Source organism: Carettochelys insculpta, chromosome 31 (assembly GCF_033958435.1).
Source record: "Carettochelys insculpta isolate YL-2023 chromosome 31, ASM3395843v1, whole genome shotgun sequence".
Lineage (NCBI taxonomy): Eukaryota > Metazoa > Chordata > Testudines > Carettochelyidae > Carettochelys > Carettochelys insculpta.
The window spans coordinates 13,896,403-13,913,725 of NC_134167.1; the positions used below are offsets into that span (position 1 = coordinate 13,896,403).

Consider the following 17,323-nt stretch of genomic DNA (forward strand, 5'->3'; position numbering starts at 1 on the left):
ATCCAGGCGAGGGCAGGGGGCTCGGGGTCTAGGGACGTGTCCAGTGTTCTCTGTTAGCTGAGCACGTGGGTGGCCACCCGGAGAGATTCAGGTGATTCACAGCGCGCCCTCAGCCGGCAGTGTGTGCTCCTGTTGGTGGTGCGCATCAGCAAACACCTCAGTGCGCATAACATTTATTCCACCCATGGATGGAAAAACTTAGCGAGAACCCTGGGCGTGTCCTGGGGAGACCTCAGAGGAGGAAGAGGTTAATGGGGTGGGGAACAGGGATGAGGTGTCTGTACAGCCATGGAAGGAAGATGGGCGGCAGGTGAGGGGTTGCTTATTCAGGGCTCTGAAGTCTTCCTGGTGCCGGCCCCTTAGGTTTTAATCACCCTACAGCAAAAGCAGCGTCTGGATTTGGCTGGCGTTGCAGCCTGGTTCATGGCCCCCGGCGGCTGATGGGGGTCTGGAGGCATGGGCCTGGGGCTTGTTACTGCCAGGACAGGTGTCAGTGGGTCACGCCTTTGCACAGTCTTCCCAGTTCTTCGTACCGTGCGAGCAAGTGGTGAGTTGTAGGCAGCCACGCTGGGCCGTGGGCTTGTGCAGGGTCCTGACCAGAGGGAGCCGAGCGAATAGCAGGTGTGGTCATGCTCTGCCTTGGGCACCATGGGGTCAGTTCTGGAGGCAGGGTCGCTCGCTGGGAATCCCCTGGTCTGAGATACCTGGAGGAAGCAGTTGCCTGTGTAATAGGACAGGGATTCTGGGTGCAGCCGGGGAAATTTGCTTAAATCCGGACCACTTACAGCTTCAGGCTGGGATTTCCTTCTCACTCAGGGAAGGCCAATCGGCTGCAACGGCACCTCTGCCAGCCCCACTGGCTGGCCAGAAGCCACACAAGCAAACCCCCACGCTTCCCAGCTGCGGTACCAGCCCGGACCAACCACCCCCAACTCGGGTTATTAAACCTGTTTCACCACAGATTCTTCCGGGCCCCAAAGGGTCCAGCCGCGGTCCCTGGTCAATCCATACTTGGATCTTACCCGAGAAAAACACGCTTACCCGAATCCTTTCGCTCGAAACATCTAAGGGTTTATTCACAAAAAGGAACAGACGAAGAGGAAAATGGCGAAAGTGACGCGTTACATACATCAGTTATAGCTGGGGCTGCAGCCTGTGATGGTACCTGCAGATACTTGAAAGGCTCTGGAAGTCCAGGTTATGTGGTCTTCACTATTGGAGGATTCTAGATTTGGCCAGCTGGAGGCAGCGTGCTGGGGCAGGGATCCTTCGAGCAGGAACCAGAACAAAGAAGCAAGATCCAGTCCATGATGGCCTCTGCTATGTCAGCTTCATGGTTCTCCCTTTGTCCCAGGACAAAGCCTTCTCCTCTTCCCATTAGGCCCTCGAGGGTCTAACCCAGGTGAGCTGCTGTGGCACGCTGCCATTGGTCGCTGGTTTGGCCAGCTGCACCCCCATCATTGCCACGGCCGGTCGGATGAGGCCTTGGCATCCTATTCCAGTTCCTTTGCTCAGCCCAGCTCACCAGACCAGTGGGCTGCAGCCCATCGACAAGTCCCGAGCCTCTGGGATGTGGATTCAGTGTCTGAGCACCTGGTTCCACCCCATTGTTCAGCCCAGCGCCCTGGCTGGGGCTGAGCTCACAGCGCTAAAATCTCGAACTTTACCTTCCAACGTGATACAGACACATCAGTACCACGCACAGGTTCAGGGCATCCTCAGCTTGCATTCAACACCTCCCATAGCCCCTGGCACAATATTTGTGGCCAGTAGATACACAGCTCTGTCCCCAGGAAGCCGACCCGTACAGCCTCGCAGGGCAGAGGAGCCAGTCCCATGCTGCTGGTGAAAAAAGAGGGAACCCCTCTGACCGAGACATCAAATCCAGGATTGGCAAAGTCACAGCACCATTTCAAACTCTGTGGCCCATCTGGAGATCGCGCAACGTCTCTGTCGAAACAAAGCTGAGAATCTTCAATTCAAACGTAAAGTCCGTCCTGCTGGGTGCCTGTGAATCACAGCACACCACAAAAGCCTCAACACACACACTGCAGACGTTTTTGAATAGATGCCTGAGGTACATATTACAAATAAGCTGGCAAGACAAAGTCACGAACGAACATCTGTGGACACGAACAGGCCAAGAGCCAGCGGGGAGCCAAATAAAAAGGAGAAAATAGGGATGGCTGGGACGTACTTTGAGGACACCCCCATCCAGCATTGTTCAGCGTGCCCTGAAATGGAATCCTCGGGGGCAACGCGGCTGAGGAAGACCCCGAATAACATGGAGATCTACAGTCACGGGAGCACAAGAACTGGGATATTCATGGGGCCAGGTTGAGGCCATTGCCCAAGACAGAACCAGGTGGAGGAGCCCTGTGGATGACCTATGCCTCACGTGGGGTTCACGGGTTTAACTTAACTAACGTTTAACTAACCTCTGGGTGGGGATGCCTGAGAGCAGAGTCCCATGTCGGCCAGGGCTGTGGAGAGGGAGGCGCAGAGCTGGCGAAGGGAGATGGAGTGCCAGGCAGCTGAGGTGAGGCCAGCCTGATTGGGGGCCACCGCGCAGCCTGCTCGGGTCCCACGCGAGGGGTGCGGTCGGGCACCCGAGGGAACCCCTCTGAGGTACGTGGCCTGGCTTTGGCCTCTCCCAGCCATTGGCCCCGGCTCTCTGCAGACCTAGGGCGACATCGCAGCTAGAGTCCTGCAGTGTTCACGAGACGCTCAGGCTGGGCTGTTAGTATATGGCACTGCCACGTACCAACTCACTGCGAGCCCCCCCAGGTAGGGGGCCAGGACCCACACGCTGCAACTGACTCCCTGGGTGACCATGGCCAAGCCACTTAATTGCTCTGCACCTCAGTTTCCCGCACCGAAACATGATTGGGGACCTGATGCTCTAGCCTGGCCCAACCGCTGACTCTTTCTTGCAAGACCACGAGCAGGTCATGTGCCCCCTGCATGCCTCAGTTTCCCCTCTAGCATGTGAGCTCTTCAGGACAGGGCCCAGTGCTCCCCCTGCGTCTGTGCAGCCACCATATCTGTTCACAGTAACTACTCTTTGAGGACAGTTGTCCAACCAGTTACGTGCTCACTTCATAGTAGCCCCATCTTCATTGTGTTTCACTAGTTTATTTAATAAGGTAACATGAGAGTGTATCACTATTTAATAGTAGGTAGTCTGTTGTGGCCGACGATGACGTCTTGAGCTTGCACAGGCTCCTCGGTTGTGGATTTGCGTGTGGCTGAGGAGTCCAAGCTTTGCACAGCATGGGCGTTCACAGTGAGGGGGGGAAGGGAATTGTCCTGGCTCTGTTGGTGCGGCTGCTGCTGTTGCTTTCTTCTTCTCATGAGCATCAATGAGGCGTACGCGTTGCTGCTCTTCAGAGTTGTCATCCGTGTGTCGTACGAGAGCACACCAGCCTGGTCGGTCTTTTGCATGCTGCTCCAGCGGATCTGGTTTTAAACCAGCATGAGCAATGTTGGCCTTCATGCAATCTTGCGAGGCCTGCCTTGATTCCTTTTGCCCTGGGAGAGTTCGCTGTAGAGGAGCTGCGTAGGGATTCTCGACTCCTCCATTCGTATGACGTGCCCTGTCCAGCGAAGCTGGGCTTTCAGAATCATGGCTTCCATGCTCGTGGTTCCTGCTCTGGCCAGGACTACCTGGAAGACCATATCAAATGCTTCACTAAAGTCTAGGTATACTGCATCTACCACTTCCCCCTTATCCACAAGGCTTACTATCCTGCCACAGCATCAATGAAGGGTCCTGTGGCACCTTATAGACTAACAGAAAAGTTTTGAGCATGAGCTTTCGTGAGCACAGACTCACTTCAGCAGATGCTGAGTGAGTCTTTGCTCACGAAAGCTCATGCTCAAAACTTTTCTGTTAATCTATAAGGTGCCACAGGACCCTTCATTGCTGTTACAGATCCAGACTAACACGGCTACCCCTCCGATACTTGACTATCCTGCCAAAGAAAGCTGTCAGGTTGGTTTGACGTGGTTTGTTTGTGACAAATCTAAGCTGGCTGTTACTTATCACCTTGTTACCTTCCAGATGTTAATTATTTGCACCATTATCTTTCCTGGCCCAGAAGTGAAGATGACTTTTCCTCTTGTTGTCCGTATTCCACATTTTATAGATGGATACCATATTAACTTGTGATGAAGTGGGGGGGGAGTGCATGTGTGAGTCAGGCTGGATGTGAGAGACAAGCAAAGCAGCTCCCAGTGGCTAAGGATGACCCTGGGGCTACACCTGGCAGGTAACACCTCTGCCCTAAACAAAGAGGAGGGAGGAGCCAAGCTGGGTTTTAAATCGGGGGCGGCAGTTAGGAACCTGGGGGAAGAGAGAGCTGGAAGGCAGCCAGCCTGAGGAGGGGGAAAGCTACACCCCAGAGGGGCACCCCTCGGGGCCTTCTCCCCAGGACGGGTTGGAAGAACTGTCTCTGGCTGCTATACTGTCGCTTCTGTAAGAAACTGGGCATCTGTTGCCTAATAAACCTTCTATTGTACCTGCTGAGTGAGAGTCACTCCTGCCAGCAGACGGGGTGCAGTGCAGGGGGACCCCTGGACCCCATCACACAGCTATTTTCCATTCTTCTGGAATCTCTCCCATCTTCCAGGACTTTTCAAAGATGATAGCTAATGGCAGTGATACCTCCTCAATCAGCTCCTTGAGTATTCAAGGATGCATTTCATCAGGCCCTGGTGACTTGAAGACATTGACCTTTCTGAAGTAATTTTTTAGTTGTTCTTTTCCTGTTTTAACATCTGAACTTACCTCCTTTCTACCAGCATTCAGGGCCGACTGGGCATCTCATTCCCACCAAACTTCTTGGTGAAAACCAGATCAGAAAAGTTGTTAAATATCTCTACCATTTCCGCATTTCCTGTTGCTGTTTTCCCCTCTTCATTGAGCAATGGGTTGACTGCTGCTTGGTCTTTCTCTGGCTACTAATGTATCGTGGAAAGTTTTCTCATCAACCTTTGCAGCTCAACCTCATTTTGCGCCTTCGCTTGTCTAATTCTGCCCTGACCCCCTTGTATTATTTGTTTCTGTTCCTCCTTTGGCCTTTGAGCTAGTTCCCACTTTTCATAGGACGCCTTTTACTGTTTAGCTCACCCAGGGGCTCCTGGGCAAGCCAGGGTGGGCTCTGGCCAGACCTTCTCGCTTTTCTCTGCTGGGATAGGGGACATTTGTTTTGGCACCTGCCAACCTCTGCTGCACTAATGGCTGTTTTGGGGGTGGGAGTGGGATGCTGACTGCTGATTGGCCGGAGGGAGGAAGTCGCATGTTAAGTGGGGGGGCAGGGCTGTGTGCGATAGGGCAGCAGGTGGGAGAGCCCACCACCTCCCTTCCCAGGCAGGGCGGGGCGGGGCGTACCAGCAGGAGGCCTTGCATTTCAAGGCTGCAGAGCCGGGGCTATTTTAGGCTGGCAGCCGTGCCCTGCCCTAGATCCTGGCAGCTGTGGGAGAAGGGGCTCAGAATAGCCTGTGTGGGGGAGCCGGAGGGTGCAGGAGCCCAGCGGGGTGCCCGAGAACCAGGGCCGTAGCGCCGGGGTCAGATGCAGCTGGTGCCACTCAACCCCTTAGAAGCAAACCTGCCGGAGCGCTCAGCACTTCGCCCATCCCCTGCCCGGCCAGCCCAGCAAACCCAGTGCCTGGGGCTAGACCCCCACCTGGCTTCTGCTTCTTGCTTCCTATGGCCCTGGGGGACAGAGAGCAGCTGCCGTGCAGGACACGCCAGCCACAGCCCCGGCCCACCCCCTAAGGGCCCCAGGGGCAGAGAACAGCCCCCGGGCCGGGCATCAGCCCTGGCACTGCCCCACAGCGTGCTGCTCTCTGGGCCAGGTGAGGAGCCAGGCCGGCTGGGAGCTGATGCAACCTGCCTCAGCCATTGCCTGCTTGTTCGGTCCCTGCCTGGCCTGGCTCCCAGCCCCGCTCTGTTTGCACAGCCTGGAAAACTGCCCTGCGCTCAGCCTGCCAGGTGCTGGGATTCTGCTGCTGAGGCCCTGTGCCTCGGTTTCCCTCTCTACAGCTGGGGCCTGTGACAGGTTAAAGTCACAGCAGGCCCCTTCCTGCCCTCCGCGGTTCTCCCCCAGCCTGGCCTGCTGGGCCAGAGCCTCTTAGCACCCCCCAGCACAGACACGGAACCGGTTCAGCCCCAGGCACCCGGGAAGCCCACCCCCAAATGGGGGCCAAGCCCCCAGACATCTGTAGGCCCCGTGTGAAACCTTACACGGGGCGGGCAGCCTGCAAGGGAGACGGGCAGCAATCCACAGTGGCCGGGCCTGCCCCCAGGTAGCAGTTACAGGCACCAGCTTGGCGTGAACCCCGTGTTTTCTTGGGTACAAAAAGGAGGCCTGAAGCGGTCCCAAGTGCAGCCAGAGCAAAGGCTGTTCCTAAAGCCGAACGAACAGGAAATGCTGCGCTCAGGCCAAACCACGAAGCAGCTGGTAGGCCGAGCAGGGCAGAGTTCCCCCTCCGGCATGGGCACACTTCCCGTATCCCCGGCGGCTGGGCTGAGGCCAGTGGCTCGAGCACGTCCCCTTGCTGCCCTGGCGGGACACGTTGCCGGGCTTTCTAGGCCCAGCCGCAGTTTGGGCTTACAGGCCAATCCGCAGGTTGTTGGCTCGCCCGGCGCTAGAAACAGCCCCACGCCAAGTGCTGCCGGCTCGCAGCCAGAGCCGTACCGCGGCCCTGAACTGGTTTGCCTAGAGCGTCTTTGAGGGACGCCAGCCAATTTTCCCACCGCCTTCGGGGGGGCTGTCACAGGAGCCAGGATGCCCCCTCCTCCTCCTCCAGCCTGGCTAGATGCCCAAAGGTGCCCCCGGGGCTGCCGCAGGACCCAGGCCTGTTTACTGTGGCGGCTTTGTAGTCCTGCAGCTTACGGGCTGGGTCGTCCTGCAGCGCCCGGCTGCTGGGCTTGCAAGGGGCCAGGCACCCTTTGATCCCAGGCTTCTCCATTGCTGGCGAGGGGGCCGGGGTGGCCAGCCCTGGGCGCAGAGCCGGAGCAGGATGGAAGCTAGGTCCCCCCTCACGCTGCCCTGCAGCCAGCCCTGCCCAGCTGCAGCTGCCAACAGGGGCAGTTACTGCCCGCCGGGCAGAGCTGAGACCTGCCGAACTCCCCCACCCTCAGCAGCCGTGGCCGGCGTCCTCCTGCCAGCCCCCTGCATGGGACAGTGCGGCCTGGACTGGGCTGGGCACGCAGAATGCCAGGTGGTGGGCAGAATCCGGCCTGGCCTCAAGCCCGACGATGACAGGGCCCAGCAGGGCTGGTGCCAGAGACCTCGAAATAGCAGCTGCTGAGCAGCAAGGGAACTGGCCAAGCACCTGCCGGGGTAACCCGCCGGGGTGGGGCCAGCAGGGCAGAGGAAACACTGCTGGAGCCCTGCCAGCCAGAGGGTGAGCCTGGCCTCAGACACCATTCAGGCCCCGTCAGCCTGCGGTGCCCCTCGTGCCAGGGCCGGCCCCACGGTGGGGGCGGGGGTGTTATTCTCCAGGCGCTGGGCACTCACAGACCTGTGGGTCCCATGGGCCCTGGATCCCAGCCTGAGCTGAGTGGTGTCATCACAGGGGGCTCCTCACCCCTCTGGCCGCTGGCCCATACAGAGCGTTTGGCCCCTGCTGGGAGCTGGCCCTTCCCCTGGTGACCGGGACAGCCTGGGGTTACCATCCCCGTCGGAGGGGCTAACCTCACGCTGGGGGTCCCCAGCCCAGCCAGGGCCGAGCCAGCTCAGGCCATGGCCAAAGGGGCAGCCCCTCTTCAAACCAAACTGTCTGCTGGGCATCAGGGGGCCACCCTGCAGCTGCCACCCACCGCTGTCCCGTGACTCAGTTTCCCCTCTGCAAGCCGCCTCCTCCTGACCGAGGCCCCTGTGCAACCTCTGGGGAGCAGAGATCCCGGGAGGCACCTGCCTGCCCGCCCCCGCCAGGCCTTGCTGCAGAACAAAGGCTCGGCGGCTGAAGAACTGGATTCTCCAGCAGTGACCCACCCAGAGAGAAAGATCGAGTCACACAGAAACCTGGGGCCCTGGCAAAGGGTCAAACCCATCTGCCACTGACTGGTGACTCCCAGTGCCTGGGGCAGCGGGACGGAACCAGCACTATGGACTAAGAGCTATAGAAGACGTGCGCCCCACGACAGGGCTGGGTTCCTTTCCTTGTCAACATCGGAGCATCGATCTGGATCAACAGACCCTGGCTCCACCCTCACCTCTAGTCCAGCTGGCCAATGCATTAGAGCGAGCAACCTTTGGTAAATATAAGCAACCACAAGACACGCGTGTGTAAACGATATATATAACATGCATGTGACAGAAACTTGCTGCATTCTCCATAAACGCCGCGTTCTCGCCTTGGCCCTCTGCAAAGCCCGTGTGCTGCTCCTAAGCATAACAAGCACTTTGGGGGGTGGCTGGTGCTCGGAGCTGGGGGGAGCCCCCAGCCCCCCGCCCTGTCGCCTGCAGGGACACGGGAGCTGCCCGGTGCAGGGCGAGCCGGCGGGGAGGCTGCATGCCAGCACCCTGCTCAGGGCCTGACGGGGAAGAGCAGGCAGGCGTGCACCCTGGAGGCAGAGCTGCCATTGATTAGCACCAGCGGGTGCTCCCGGTAGTGCTGGATGAGGCCGGCCACGCTGTCGAACCGTTGCTGAGAGAAGGGAAACGTGGCATCAGAGAGCTGCTGGGCCCTCCCCGGCCCTGGAGACATCCCACCAAGTTGTGCCGTGGCCAAAGGGCGTGCTCAGGGAGTGGGCCCGTGGGTGCCAACGCCAGGGCTGGGGCCAGAGGGTGGGTGGGATGTTACTGGACTTTCAGGTGAACGTGGTTGCAACCACAGTGGTGGGGTCGCAGCCCCCTTGCACACAGCGGGCCGGGAAGGTGCCCATGAGCGGGGGAGGGGGGTAATGCCCCCATTCTACCCTTACTGCTGATGGGCTCGTCTCATGGCTGTACAGGGAGTGAGCCGAGTCGGCGCTGGGCTCGTACAGGGAACGTTACCCCGGGGAACCTCAGCTGCAGTGAACGGCTCCCACCGGGGGAGGCCAGAGGGCCCAGGTCCGGTTCCACTCCATCCGCAGGCCCTGTCTGTGACCGACACCCAGCAGAGGCCAGGGCTGGCGGCCCAACGCGGCCATGGACAGCAAGGGGCCTGAGGCTCCCCCCGACTCAGCACGTCAGGGGCAGCTCTGCTCTGAGCGGAGCCGGGAGAGTGGCCATGACGGGGGGCTCGTAACTGCAGGGGTGCGGTGCCGAGGGCCTGGCCCAGCGCGCTGGGAGGGGGGTCAGAGCTAGGTACAGAGCGGGGCCAGGGGCGTGGCTGGTCCTGTGGGCCAGGGGAGAACCCCAGTAGCTTTGGGCAGTTGGTTTCATAACCGCTCAGCTGTGCGAGGAGGGGGCTGGGGGCGCGTGCGAGGGAGTCGCCCGCTGGCGGGAGCGCGAGGTGGCCGATGTGCTTGGGGGGGGGGGGGCGCCTCGGTGCCTGACGGTGGAGGATCCCCATCCTGGGCTGGCCAGGCCGGCTGTGAGCGATTCGCCCTGGATTAGCTGAGCCTGGCAAAACCTCCCCTGGGACAGTGGGCCCTTGGGTGCCCAACCGGGGGAGGAGGGAACGCACCCACCTGCTCCTGGCCCTGGCGGTCCTTGCCCAGCAGGTACTGGTGGCTGCTGGCCACATAGCGGATGGGAATGTTGTAGACGTGACCCTGGTACAGCACGGCCAAGGCGAACGGCTGGTTCCAGCCCTGCCCCGAGCTCTGGCGCACCAGGAACGCGCTGTCCTGGGGGGCAGGCGGGCTCAGCACGGGGCGGGCAGCCCGGCACCGGGCCACACTGCCAGCCGCCCCCCCCAGCCCCATCTGCCACAGGCCTCGGGGCAGCTTCCGGGGGCAGGAGGAACCCGGGCTGGGTCGTGAGCTTTGGGCACAGCCCTGCCTGTCCCAGCCCCACGGTGCCAGGGGGGCTGACCCTGATAGGGGGGAGCAACAGGAGTCCTGGCTCCTACCTGCACCCACCCACCTGCTCTAACCACTAGACCCCATGCCCCTCGGAGCTGGGTTGGGACCCAGGCGTCCGGGCTGCTTCACTCTCACAGGTGCTGCCAGTACCTGGTTGACCCGGCGCAGGACACGCTCCGCCATGTGCCGGTCGCAGCTCCCTGCGTACCACTCCTGGTCCCGCACGCTGGCGTCCTGGGGGCACAGGGCCGGGATCAGGGCCCCCAGCCACGGAGCCAACCGGTATCCGCTTCCCCCAGCCGCCAATGCCAAGGGGAATCTTCTCAGAACGCACCTGGTTGACTGGGGGCGGTCGGGGACCGTGCTGGTCCTCAGCCCCCACCCCCACTGTCCTCCTCCCCCCACCGCTCCCCACTACTCACCTCCACCGGGGACGTGCTCCCGCCCACCCAGTCTGAGGCTTTGCTCCTGGCTGACGGAGGCAGGACACAGACAGGTTAGCGGGGGGCATGGCAGATTGCTGGGGCGCGGTGTCCGGCCGGGCCAGGGGCCAAGGGGAGCAGGAGGGGGTCCAGTGTCCCCATGAGCCCCCCCCCCAGCAGGGCACTGGAGTCACCCACATGCCTGACTGGGGGGGATTCAGGCTCCCCCTGGACCCCAACCAGCCTCACCCCCCCCAAACCAGCACCCTGGCCAGCCCCCACTAGCCTGAACCCCCCATAGCAGGGCTGGGGGTCCCAGGGCCAGGCTGGCAGGGGCTGTGGGTGGGAGTGAGGGGCACCGGCAGGGCTGGGGGTCCCAGGGCCAGGCTGGCAGGGGCTGGGGGGGTGGCAGTGAGGGGCACCGGCAGGGCTGGGGGTCCCAGGGCCAGGCTGGCAGGGGCTGGGGGGGTGGGAGTGAGGGGCACCAGCAGGGCTGGAGGGTCCCAGGGCCGGGCTGGCAGGGGCTGTAGGTGGCAGTGAGGGGCACCGGCAGGGCTGGGGGTCCCAGGGTTGGGCTGGGCTGGCAGGGGCTGTGGGTGGCAGTGAGGGGCACCGGCCGGGCTGGGGGTCCCAGGGTTGGGCTGGGCTGGCAGGGGCTGGGGGTGGCAGTGAGGGGCACCGGCCGGGCTGGGGGGTCCCAGGGCCGGGCTGGCAGGGGCTGGGGGTGGCAGTGAGGGGCACCGGCCGGGCTGGGGGTCCCAGGGCCGGGCTGGCAGGGGCTGGGGGTGGCAGTGAGGGGCACCGGCAGGGCTGGGGGGTCCCAGGGCCGGGCTGGCAGGGGCTGTAGGTGGCAGAGAGGGGCACCAGCGGAGTTCAGGGGACACTCACCCTCGGGGGAGGCACCAGCTGGGCTCTGCCAAGAGAGGGTAGAAGCCCCACTCAGAGTTGGTGCGAGGAACCCCCCCGGCCCCACCCCTCCCCCTGCCCCTGCACTTACCTGGCCAGGCCTGGGCAGGGGGAGCTTTGGCCTGTTGGAGAGAGCAGCGTGAGGTCTCTGGGGTGGCGTGGCCTGGCCTGGCCTGGCCTGGCCTGGGCCACAGCTGACAGCTCTGGGGCCCGAGTAGGCACCTGCTTTACCAGCCCGGGCAGAAAGTGCCCAGGAAACCAGGGTCTCACCTGCAGCAGCCAGAGGCAGCTGCGCCAACCAGAACCAGGCAGGCTGCCTGAGTCCCTTGGGTCGGGGCAGGACCAGGGCAGGGCTGGATGCCTGATCCCCGCCACCCTGGAAAGGACCCTCCGCTAACACTTGGGGGCTCAGGGCTGTGGCTTGCAGCCAGGCTGGCCCCACACAAGGTACTCACTTGGGGAGCCTGGGGGGCTGAGGCCGGGGTGCCTGGCTAGGCGGGGGCCTCAGGGCAAGGGCCGTCCTGCAGGAAGCTGGAAGGAAGCCAACAGGTGTCAGGTGGGGGGGCCCCTTGCCCCCTGAGGGCTGATGCGGCAGCGGGGAGGCCGGCAGGAACTCACTTGGGCTCACTGGCTCACACGCCAGGTAAACCTCCTCCTCTAGGGGCTCCTCCTGTGAAGGGAAGAGACCCCTGAGTCAAGGGGGGAACCCAGAGCCCCCAGCCGTCCCCCTGCTCCCATGCCCGGGGAATCCCCCTCAGCTGAGAGCAGTGCGGGGGCCATGACATGCGGCGCACTCCAGCTTTTCCAGGCTGAGGGGCGCTTGAGGGGCAGGCTGGCTGAAGTTGGGAGCGGCTGGGGGAGCCCGGGCTTGGGGGGGTGCAGGAGAAGCTGGCGTGTGTGAGGCCAGACGTACTCATGCGATGGGTGGGGGCTGGGCTGTCCATAGCCCTGGCTGTAAGGAACTTGCCCTGACCCACCCCGCAGCAGCCCGGAAACCCCCTGGGCTGGGCTGGGCAGGGCAGGGGCAGGGGCAGGGGCTGGTGCGGTACCTTGTTGTCCCAGGTGGGCAGGCTGGGCTCTGTGGGGCAGAAGGAAGGAACATGAGCCCCCCGCAGAAGGTCAGTCCCCCCCAGCCCCGTGGGGTCACCGCCGCAGCCTTGGGAGTTTGGGGAGCTAAACCCGGACACCGGAGCCTGACCCGCCCCCGCAGCCAGCTAAACGCCCCCCAGTGGGGCATGTCCATGGGGCAGGTGAGGGCAGAGGAAGGGGGAAGTGGAGGGGGCCTGGGGAGGGGAAGAGGTTTCAGGAGCCCCAGCAGAGGTGAGAGAACAGGGGACCCCCTCTGGGAAACCCCCAGGAAAGGGCCTGGGGGGGGCGTGAGCAGCCCCACCCCACCTGGGGCCCAGCCTGCCCCCGATAGAGCCCAGCTGCCCTTCCCCAGGGCCCAGTTCCCCCCAGCTCTGGACGCTGCACCTCACACACCCCAGGGAGCAGCCAGGCCCCTGCCCAGAGCTGCGAGGGAAGCAGGGCTCAGGGCTGGGACCCACACGGCTGGGCAGGGCTGGGAGGACCCTGGGGAGGCAGGAGCCAGGCACCCCCAGCCGCCCCCGCTCACTCACCTTTGCCCCGGGCCAGACCCCACGGGCCCTGCTCCCCACATCCGGCCTCGGTGCCCAGCCCCTGGCTCAGCTTCCAAAGGCGCTGTGGGGCACAAGGGAAGTCAGCAGCCAGCCAGCACCCCCTGGCCACCTGGCAGCCAGGTGGGGGCCAGTGGGGGCAGGGTACAGGGGTCTGCGGGGGAGGGAGAGGGGAGCAGGGCCCTGGAGAGGGGAGGGGTGCAGTGTTTGGCAGGGGGGAGGGGGGCCGGGCCCAGTGAGGGGAGGGGTACAGGGTTCGGCCGGGGGAGGGGTGCCGGTGCTCTCACCGTGGCAGGCCGTGGGGCGCAGGGCTCCGAGAGGCGTCGGGCAGTGGCCTGATCTGGAGGAGGGAGGGGTTGAGGTGAGTCCCAGGGGCCTCGCTGCCCCCAACCTTCCAACCCCCAACGTCACCCCTGCCCCCCCAGCCCCGAGGGGAACCCGGCCCCTGCAGGACTTTAGCCCTGCACCCCCCGGTCACGCTGGCAGCCCCCGGCTGGGGCACCCGGCTCTCGCCTAGAGGAGCCCCAGCCCCCAAGCCCCCAGCCTGGGTACAGGGCACCGTCCCCGCTGCACCCTTTGGGGTGACAGTGCGGGGGGCGGATTCCACCAAGTGCCCCCTGCACTGCCCCGGATCACTGGCTCTGATAGGCAGCTGGCTCAAGTCACGGGGGGTGGGGTGGGGGTTGGGGTTTGTGGTGCAGGGGGATAGAGCGGGGGGGTGCAGGGGATGGGAGGATGAGGTGTGGGGTGTTCAGGGATGCAGGGTTGGGGTGGGGGGTGCAGGGGGTGGGGGGGATGAGTTGTGGGGTGTTCAGGAATGCAGGGTTGTGGTGGGGGGGTGCAGGGGGTGGGGGGATGAGTTGTGGGGTGTTCAGGGATGCAGGGTTGGGGTGGGAGCTGGGGTGGCAGTTTCGAGGTGCAGGGGATGGGGTGGGGACCAGGACGGAGGAGTTGAAGTTCAGGCGTGCACTGGGATGGGGTGGGGGGGGTTGGGTATGCAGGGTTGGAGTGGGGTGTACAGGGGGATTGGGCGGGGCTTGGTGTGTAGGGAGATGGGGCAGGGAGTTCAGGGGGTGGGGGAAGGGGCAGGGGTTGGGGTGGGGGAGTTCAAGGGGTGTGGGGTCGGGGCAGGAGGGTTCAAGGGGCAGGGTGCGGGGGGATGGGGTGGAAGTTGAGGGTCTGGGGGGCAGGGGTTGGGTGGGGGGTTGGGGGGACAGGAGGATGGGGTGGGGTCACTGTTCCCTGCAGGATTTTCGGGGCAGGAGAGCAGCGAGTCTCAACCCGGAGGAGTGTGACACCCCCCCACCCCCCCCCATCTCTGAACGGAGCAAGTTTACAGCCGGGCTGCGGCCATACACCCCTTGGGGCAAGGGGGTAGCCCAGCCCCCCCCCAGCTCCCACTCACACCCAGCCCCCCCACAGCCCCCCCAGGCCAACCCCCGCCACTCAGACCCAGCTGCCCCAGCGGGGCCCAAGTGGGGAGCTGCCCCTTTACCCAGGTAGGTGCCCTCGGGGTCCTCCAGCCTCTTAGCCGGGGCCACCCTGCAGACCAGGCTCTCGCAGGGGGGTGGCTCGTAGGTGTCCTCCTCCGCCATCGCGCCGGCGCCCTGGGGGGCGGGAGGGGGCGGGTGGGCGCTGTCCTGGGCCGGGGGCTGCAGCGGGTCGCGGTGCTGGAGCTGTGGCTGGGTGAGGATGGGTTGGGGGGGGCAAGCGGGGTGGGGGCCGGTGGGGGGGCCGGCAGGGGGCCGCGGCCGGGAGGGTGGGGTGGGGGCAGCGGAGGTGGCAGTGAGGGTGGGAGCAGGGTGGTGGTGGGCAGAGAAGGGGCAGGCGGGGGGTCGCGGCCAGGAGGGATTGGGGCAGTGGCGGGCAGCCCGGGCTGGGGGTGGGGCGGTGGGAGGCAGGCGGGGTTGGAGCGGGGCGGTGGGGGGCAGCCCGGGCTGGGGGCGGGGCGGTGGGGGGCAGGCGGGGTTGGGAGCGGGGCGGTGGGGGCAGCCCGGGCTGGGGGCGGGGCGGTGGGGGGCAGCCCGGGCTGGGGGCGGGGCGGTGGGGGGCAGGCGGGGTTGGGAGCGGGGCGGTGGGGGGCAGCCCGGGCTGGGGGCGGGGCGGTGGGGGGCAGGCGGGGTTGGGAGCGGGGCGGTGGGGGGCAGCCCGGGCTGGGGGCGGGGCGGTGGGAGGCAGGCGGGGTTGGGAGCGGGGCGGTGGGGGGCAGCCCGGGCTGGGGGCGGGGCGGTGGGGGGCAGGCGGGGTTGGGAGCGGGGCGGTGGGGGGCAGCCCGGGCTGGGGGCGGGGCGGGGCGGGGCGGCGGGCAGGGTGGGGGCCGCGGCCGGGACACACTTACCGCGCCCCCCCCGCTCTCTGGCGCGCAGACCGGGCTGTGAACGGCGCTGTACGAGGCCCCCAGCTGCTGGGCCCGGCTCCACGCCGGGGGTCCGGGCTGCTCCTGTGCTCGGCGCTGGACGGCGCCGCTCCCGGGCGGGTTGGCTGCAGTTTGGGGAGTCCGGACTCGAGTTTGTGGGTGGGGCGGGGCCACCTCCTGCTGGCAGCTGGTGAAGGCCCCTGGATGGGGGCGAGCCAGGGGGGCAGAGCGTGGGAAGCGAGGGGCTGCTGCAGCCCCGATTTCCCATTGGCGCTCCCTGTGCCCAGGGCCCGGCCCTACCCCCCCACCCCCTTGGGGTGACCCCAGCCAGGGCCCAGCTCAGCCCCCTCTAAAGTCCCAGCCAAGGGAGTCCGGTCTCGGCGGTCCCGGGAGCCCTGTCACCCCCACAACACTGGGAAGGGAGCGGCAGCCCCTCCCCGGGGGAGCCGTGGGGCTGAGCCCCTCACTTACCCGGTCGCTTGGGGGGTGGGGGAGGAGCCTGAGGCCTGCTGGGAGGAGACAGCAGCAGCCCCATGAGCCTCCCGCTGAACCCCGACCCTGCCTGTGGGGCCCCCTAAAGTCCCCCCTGCCCCCCATCCACTGCCCCCGTCCTCCATCCACTGCCCCGCCCCCACAGCCCCCTACCTTCTGCCCTGTCCCCCCTTCACTGCCCTGCCCCCACAGACCCCACCCACTGCCCTGCCCCCCACAGGCTCTCCATGGCCCATTGCCCTCTTCCCACCCTCGCCCCTCCATAGCCCTCAACCCCCTCTGGCTCCCACTGCCCCGTCCCAGCCCCCCAACATCCTCACCCACCTCACACCCACCAGCCCCACCCTGCCCAGGGGAGCAGCCGGAAAGCAAGACCCTAACCCCGCCTGGGGGTCCGTACTCACGGGCTGCCGCTCTGCCCGAGGGGGTTCTGCAAGGAAGCGGGGGGGGGGTCAGCCTGTCACCCCCTACTACAGCCCCCCGCCTGGTCCCGAACTGGCAGCCCACGCCCCACACAGCATCCCCTGTTTGAACAACCCCCCACCTGTGGGACCTGCCACGGCTGTGGGTGGGAGTGAGGGGCACCGGCAGGGCTGGGGGGTGGCAGAGCCGGGCTGGCAGGGGCTGGGGGTGGCAGTGAGGGGCACCGGCAGGGCTGGGGGGCCCAGGGCCGGGCTGGCAGGGGCTGTGGGTGGGAGTGAGGGGCACTGGCAGGGCTGGGGGGTCTCAGGGCCGGGCTGGCAGGGGCTGTGGGTGGGAGTGAGGGGCCCTGGCAGGGCTGGGGGGCCCAGGGCCGGGCTGGCAGGGCTGTGGGTGGCAGTGAGGGGCCCTGGCAGGGCTGGGGGGTCTCAGGGCCGGGCTGGCAGGGGCTGTGGGTGGCAGTGAGGGGCCCTGGCAGGGCTGGGGGGTCTCAGGGCCGGGCTGGCAGGGGCTGTGGGTGGCAGTGAGGGGCACCGGCAGGGCTGGGGGGTCCCAGGGCCGGGCTGGCAGGGGCTGTGGGTGGCAGTGAGGGGCACCGGCAGGGCTGGGGGGTCCCCAGGGCCAGGCTGTCAGGGGCTGTGGGTGGCAGTGAGGGGCCCTGGCAGGGCTGGGGGGGTCCCAGGGCCAGGCTGTCTGGGGCTGGGGGTGGCAGTGAGGGGCACCAGCAAGGCTGGGGGGTCCCAGGGCCGGGCTGGCAGGGGCTGTGGGTGGCAGTGAGGGGCACTGGCAGGGCTGGGGGGCCCAGGGCAGGTGCTCACACCCCTAACCCATCCCTGCCTGGAGCTGTCCCCCCCGCCAGCCCTGGACTCACCATGCCGGGAAACACAGTTCGTGCTACTGCCCCAGCAGCGGTGCCAATGCAAATGGGCCCTGGGGCTCAAACCCTCATCTGCCCAGAATTTGCATGAGCAAAGAGAAGTGGGGGGAGGGGCCTGGAAAGGGCAGAATCCCCCCCACTCTGTGCCCCATCCCCACCTCCCAGGCCCCGGAGCAGTAGCAATGGAGTGAAGCTGCCAGCAGGGGCACTGGGCCCTGCACCCTGGGGAGCTCTGGGTGTCCCCTGGGG

General features: G+C 65.3%; 1 protein-coding gene across 2 annotated transcripts; it reads right to left on the reverse strand.

The window, feature by feature from the left end:
- Positions 1-3,932: 3,932 nt before the first annotated feature.
- SH2D6 (SH2 domain containing 6) lies at positions 3,933-17,284 on the reverse strand. 2 transcript variants are annotated; one of them, XM_074981938.1, is made up of 16 exons: positions 17,069-17,284; positions 16,182-16,207; positions 15,757-15,791; positions 15,268-15,410; positions 14,425-14,536; positions 13,217-13,269; positions 12,912-12,993; positions 12,342-12,370; positions 11,911-11,962; positions 11,748-11,823; positions 11,384-11,414; positions 11,275-11,299; positions 10,387-10,436; positions 10,115-10,198; positions 9,629-9,787; positions 3,933-8,658 (listed from the first exon to the last, which is right to left on the reverse strand). In XM_074981938.1, exons 1-16 carry the CDS (start codon positions 17,069-17,071, stop codon positions 8,539-8,541), a joined length of 1,080 nt encoding a protein of 359 aa, XP_074838039.1. In that variant the 5' UTR covers positions 17,072-17,284; the 3' UTR covers positions 3,933-8,538. The 2 variants fall into 2 exon arrangements, with proteins under 2 accessions (XP_074838039.1, XP_074838038.1); XM_074981937.1 differs by having other exon boundaries at positions 15,757-15,794.
- Positions 17,285-17,323: the final 39 nt, after the last annotated feature.

What these genes read in the sequence shown, in the direction of transcription:
- SH2D6 (XM_074981937.1), bottom strand. An exon ending in CAGCCCCCCAGGCTCCCCAA is followed by an intron (nt 11,415 to 11,747) that starts GTGAGTACCTTG and finishes TCTCTCCAACAG; the next exon opens with GCCAAAGCTCCCCCTGCCCA. An exon ending in ACCGCCAGGGCCAGGAGCAG is followed by an intron (nt 8,659 to 9,628) that starts GTGGGTGCGTTC and finishes CCCTTCTCTCAG; the next exon opens with CAACGGTTCGACAGCGTGGC.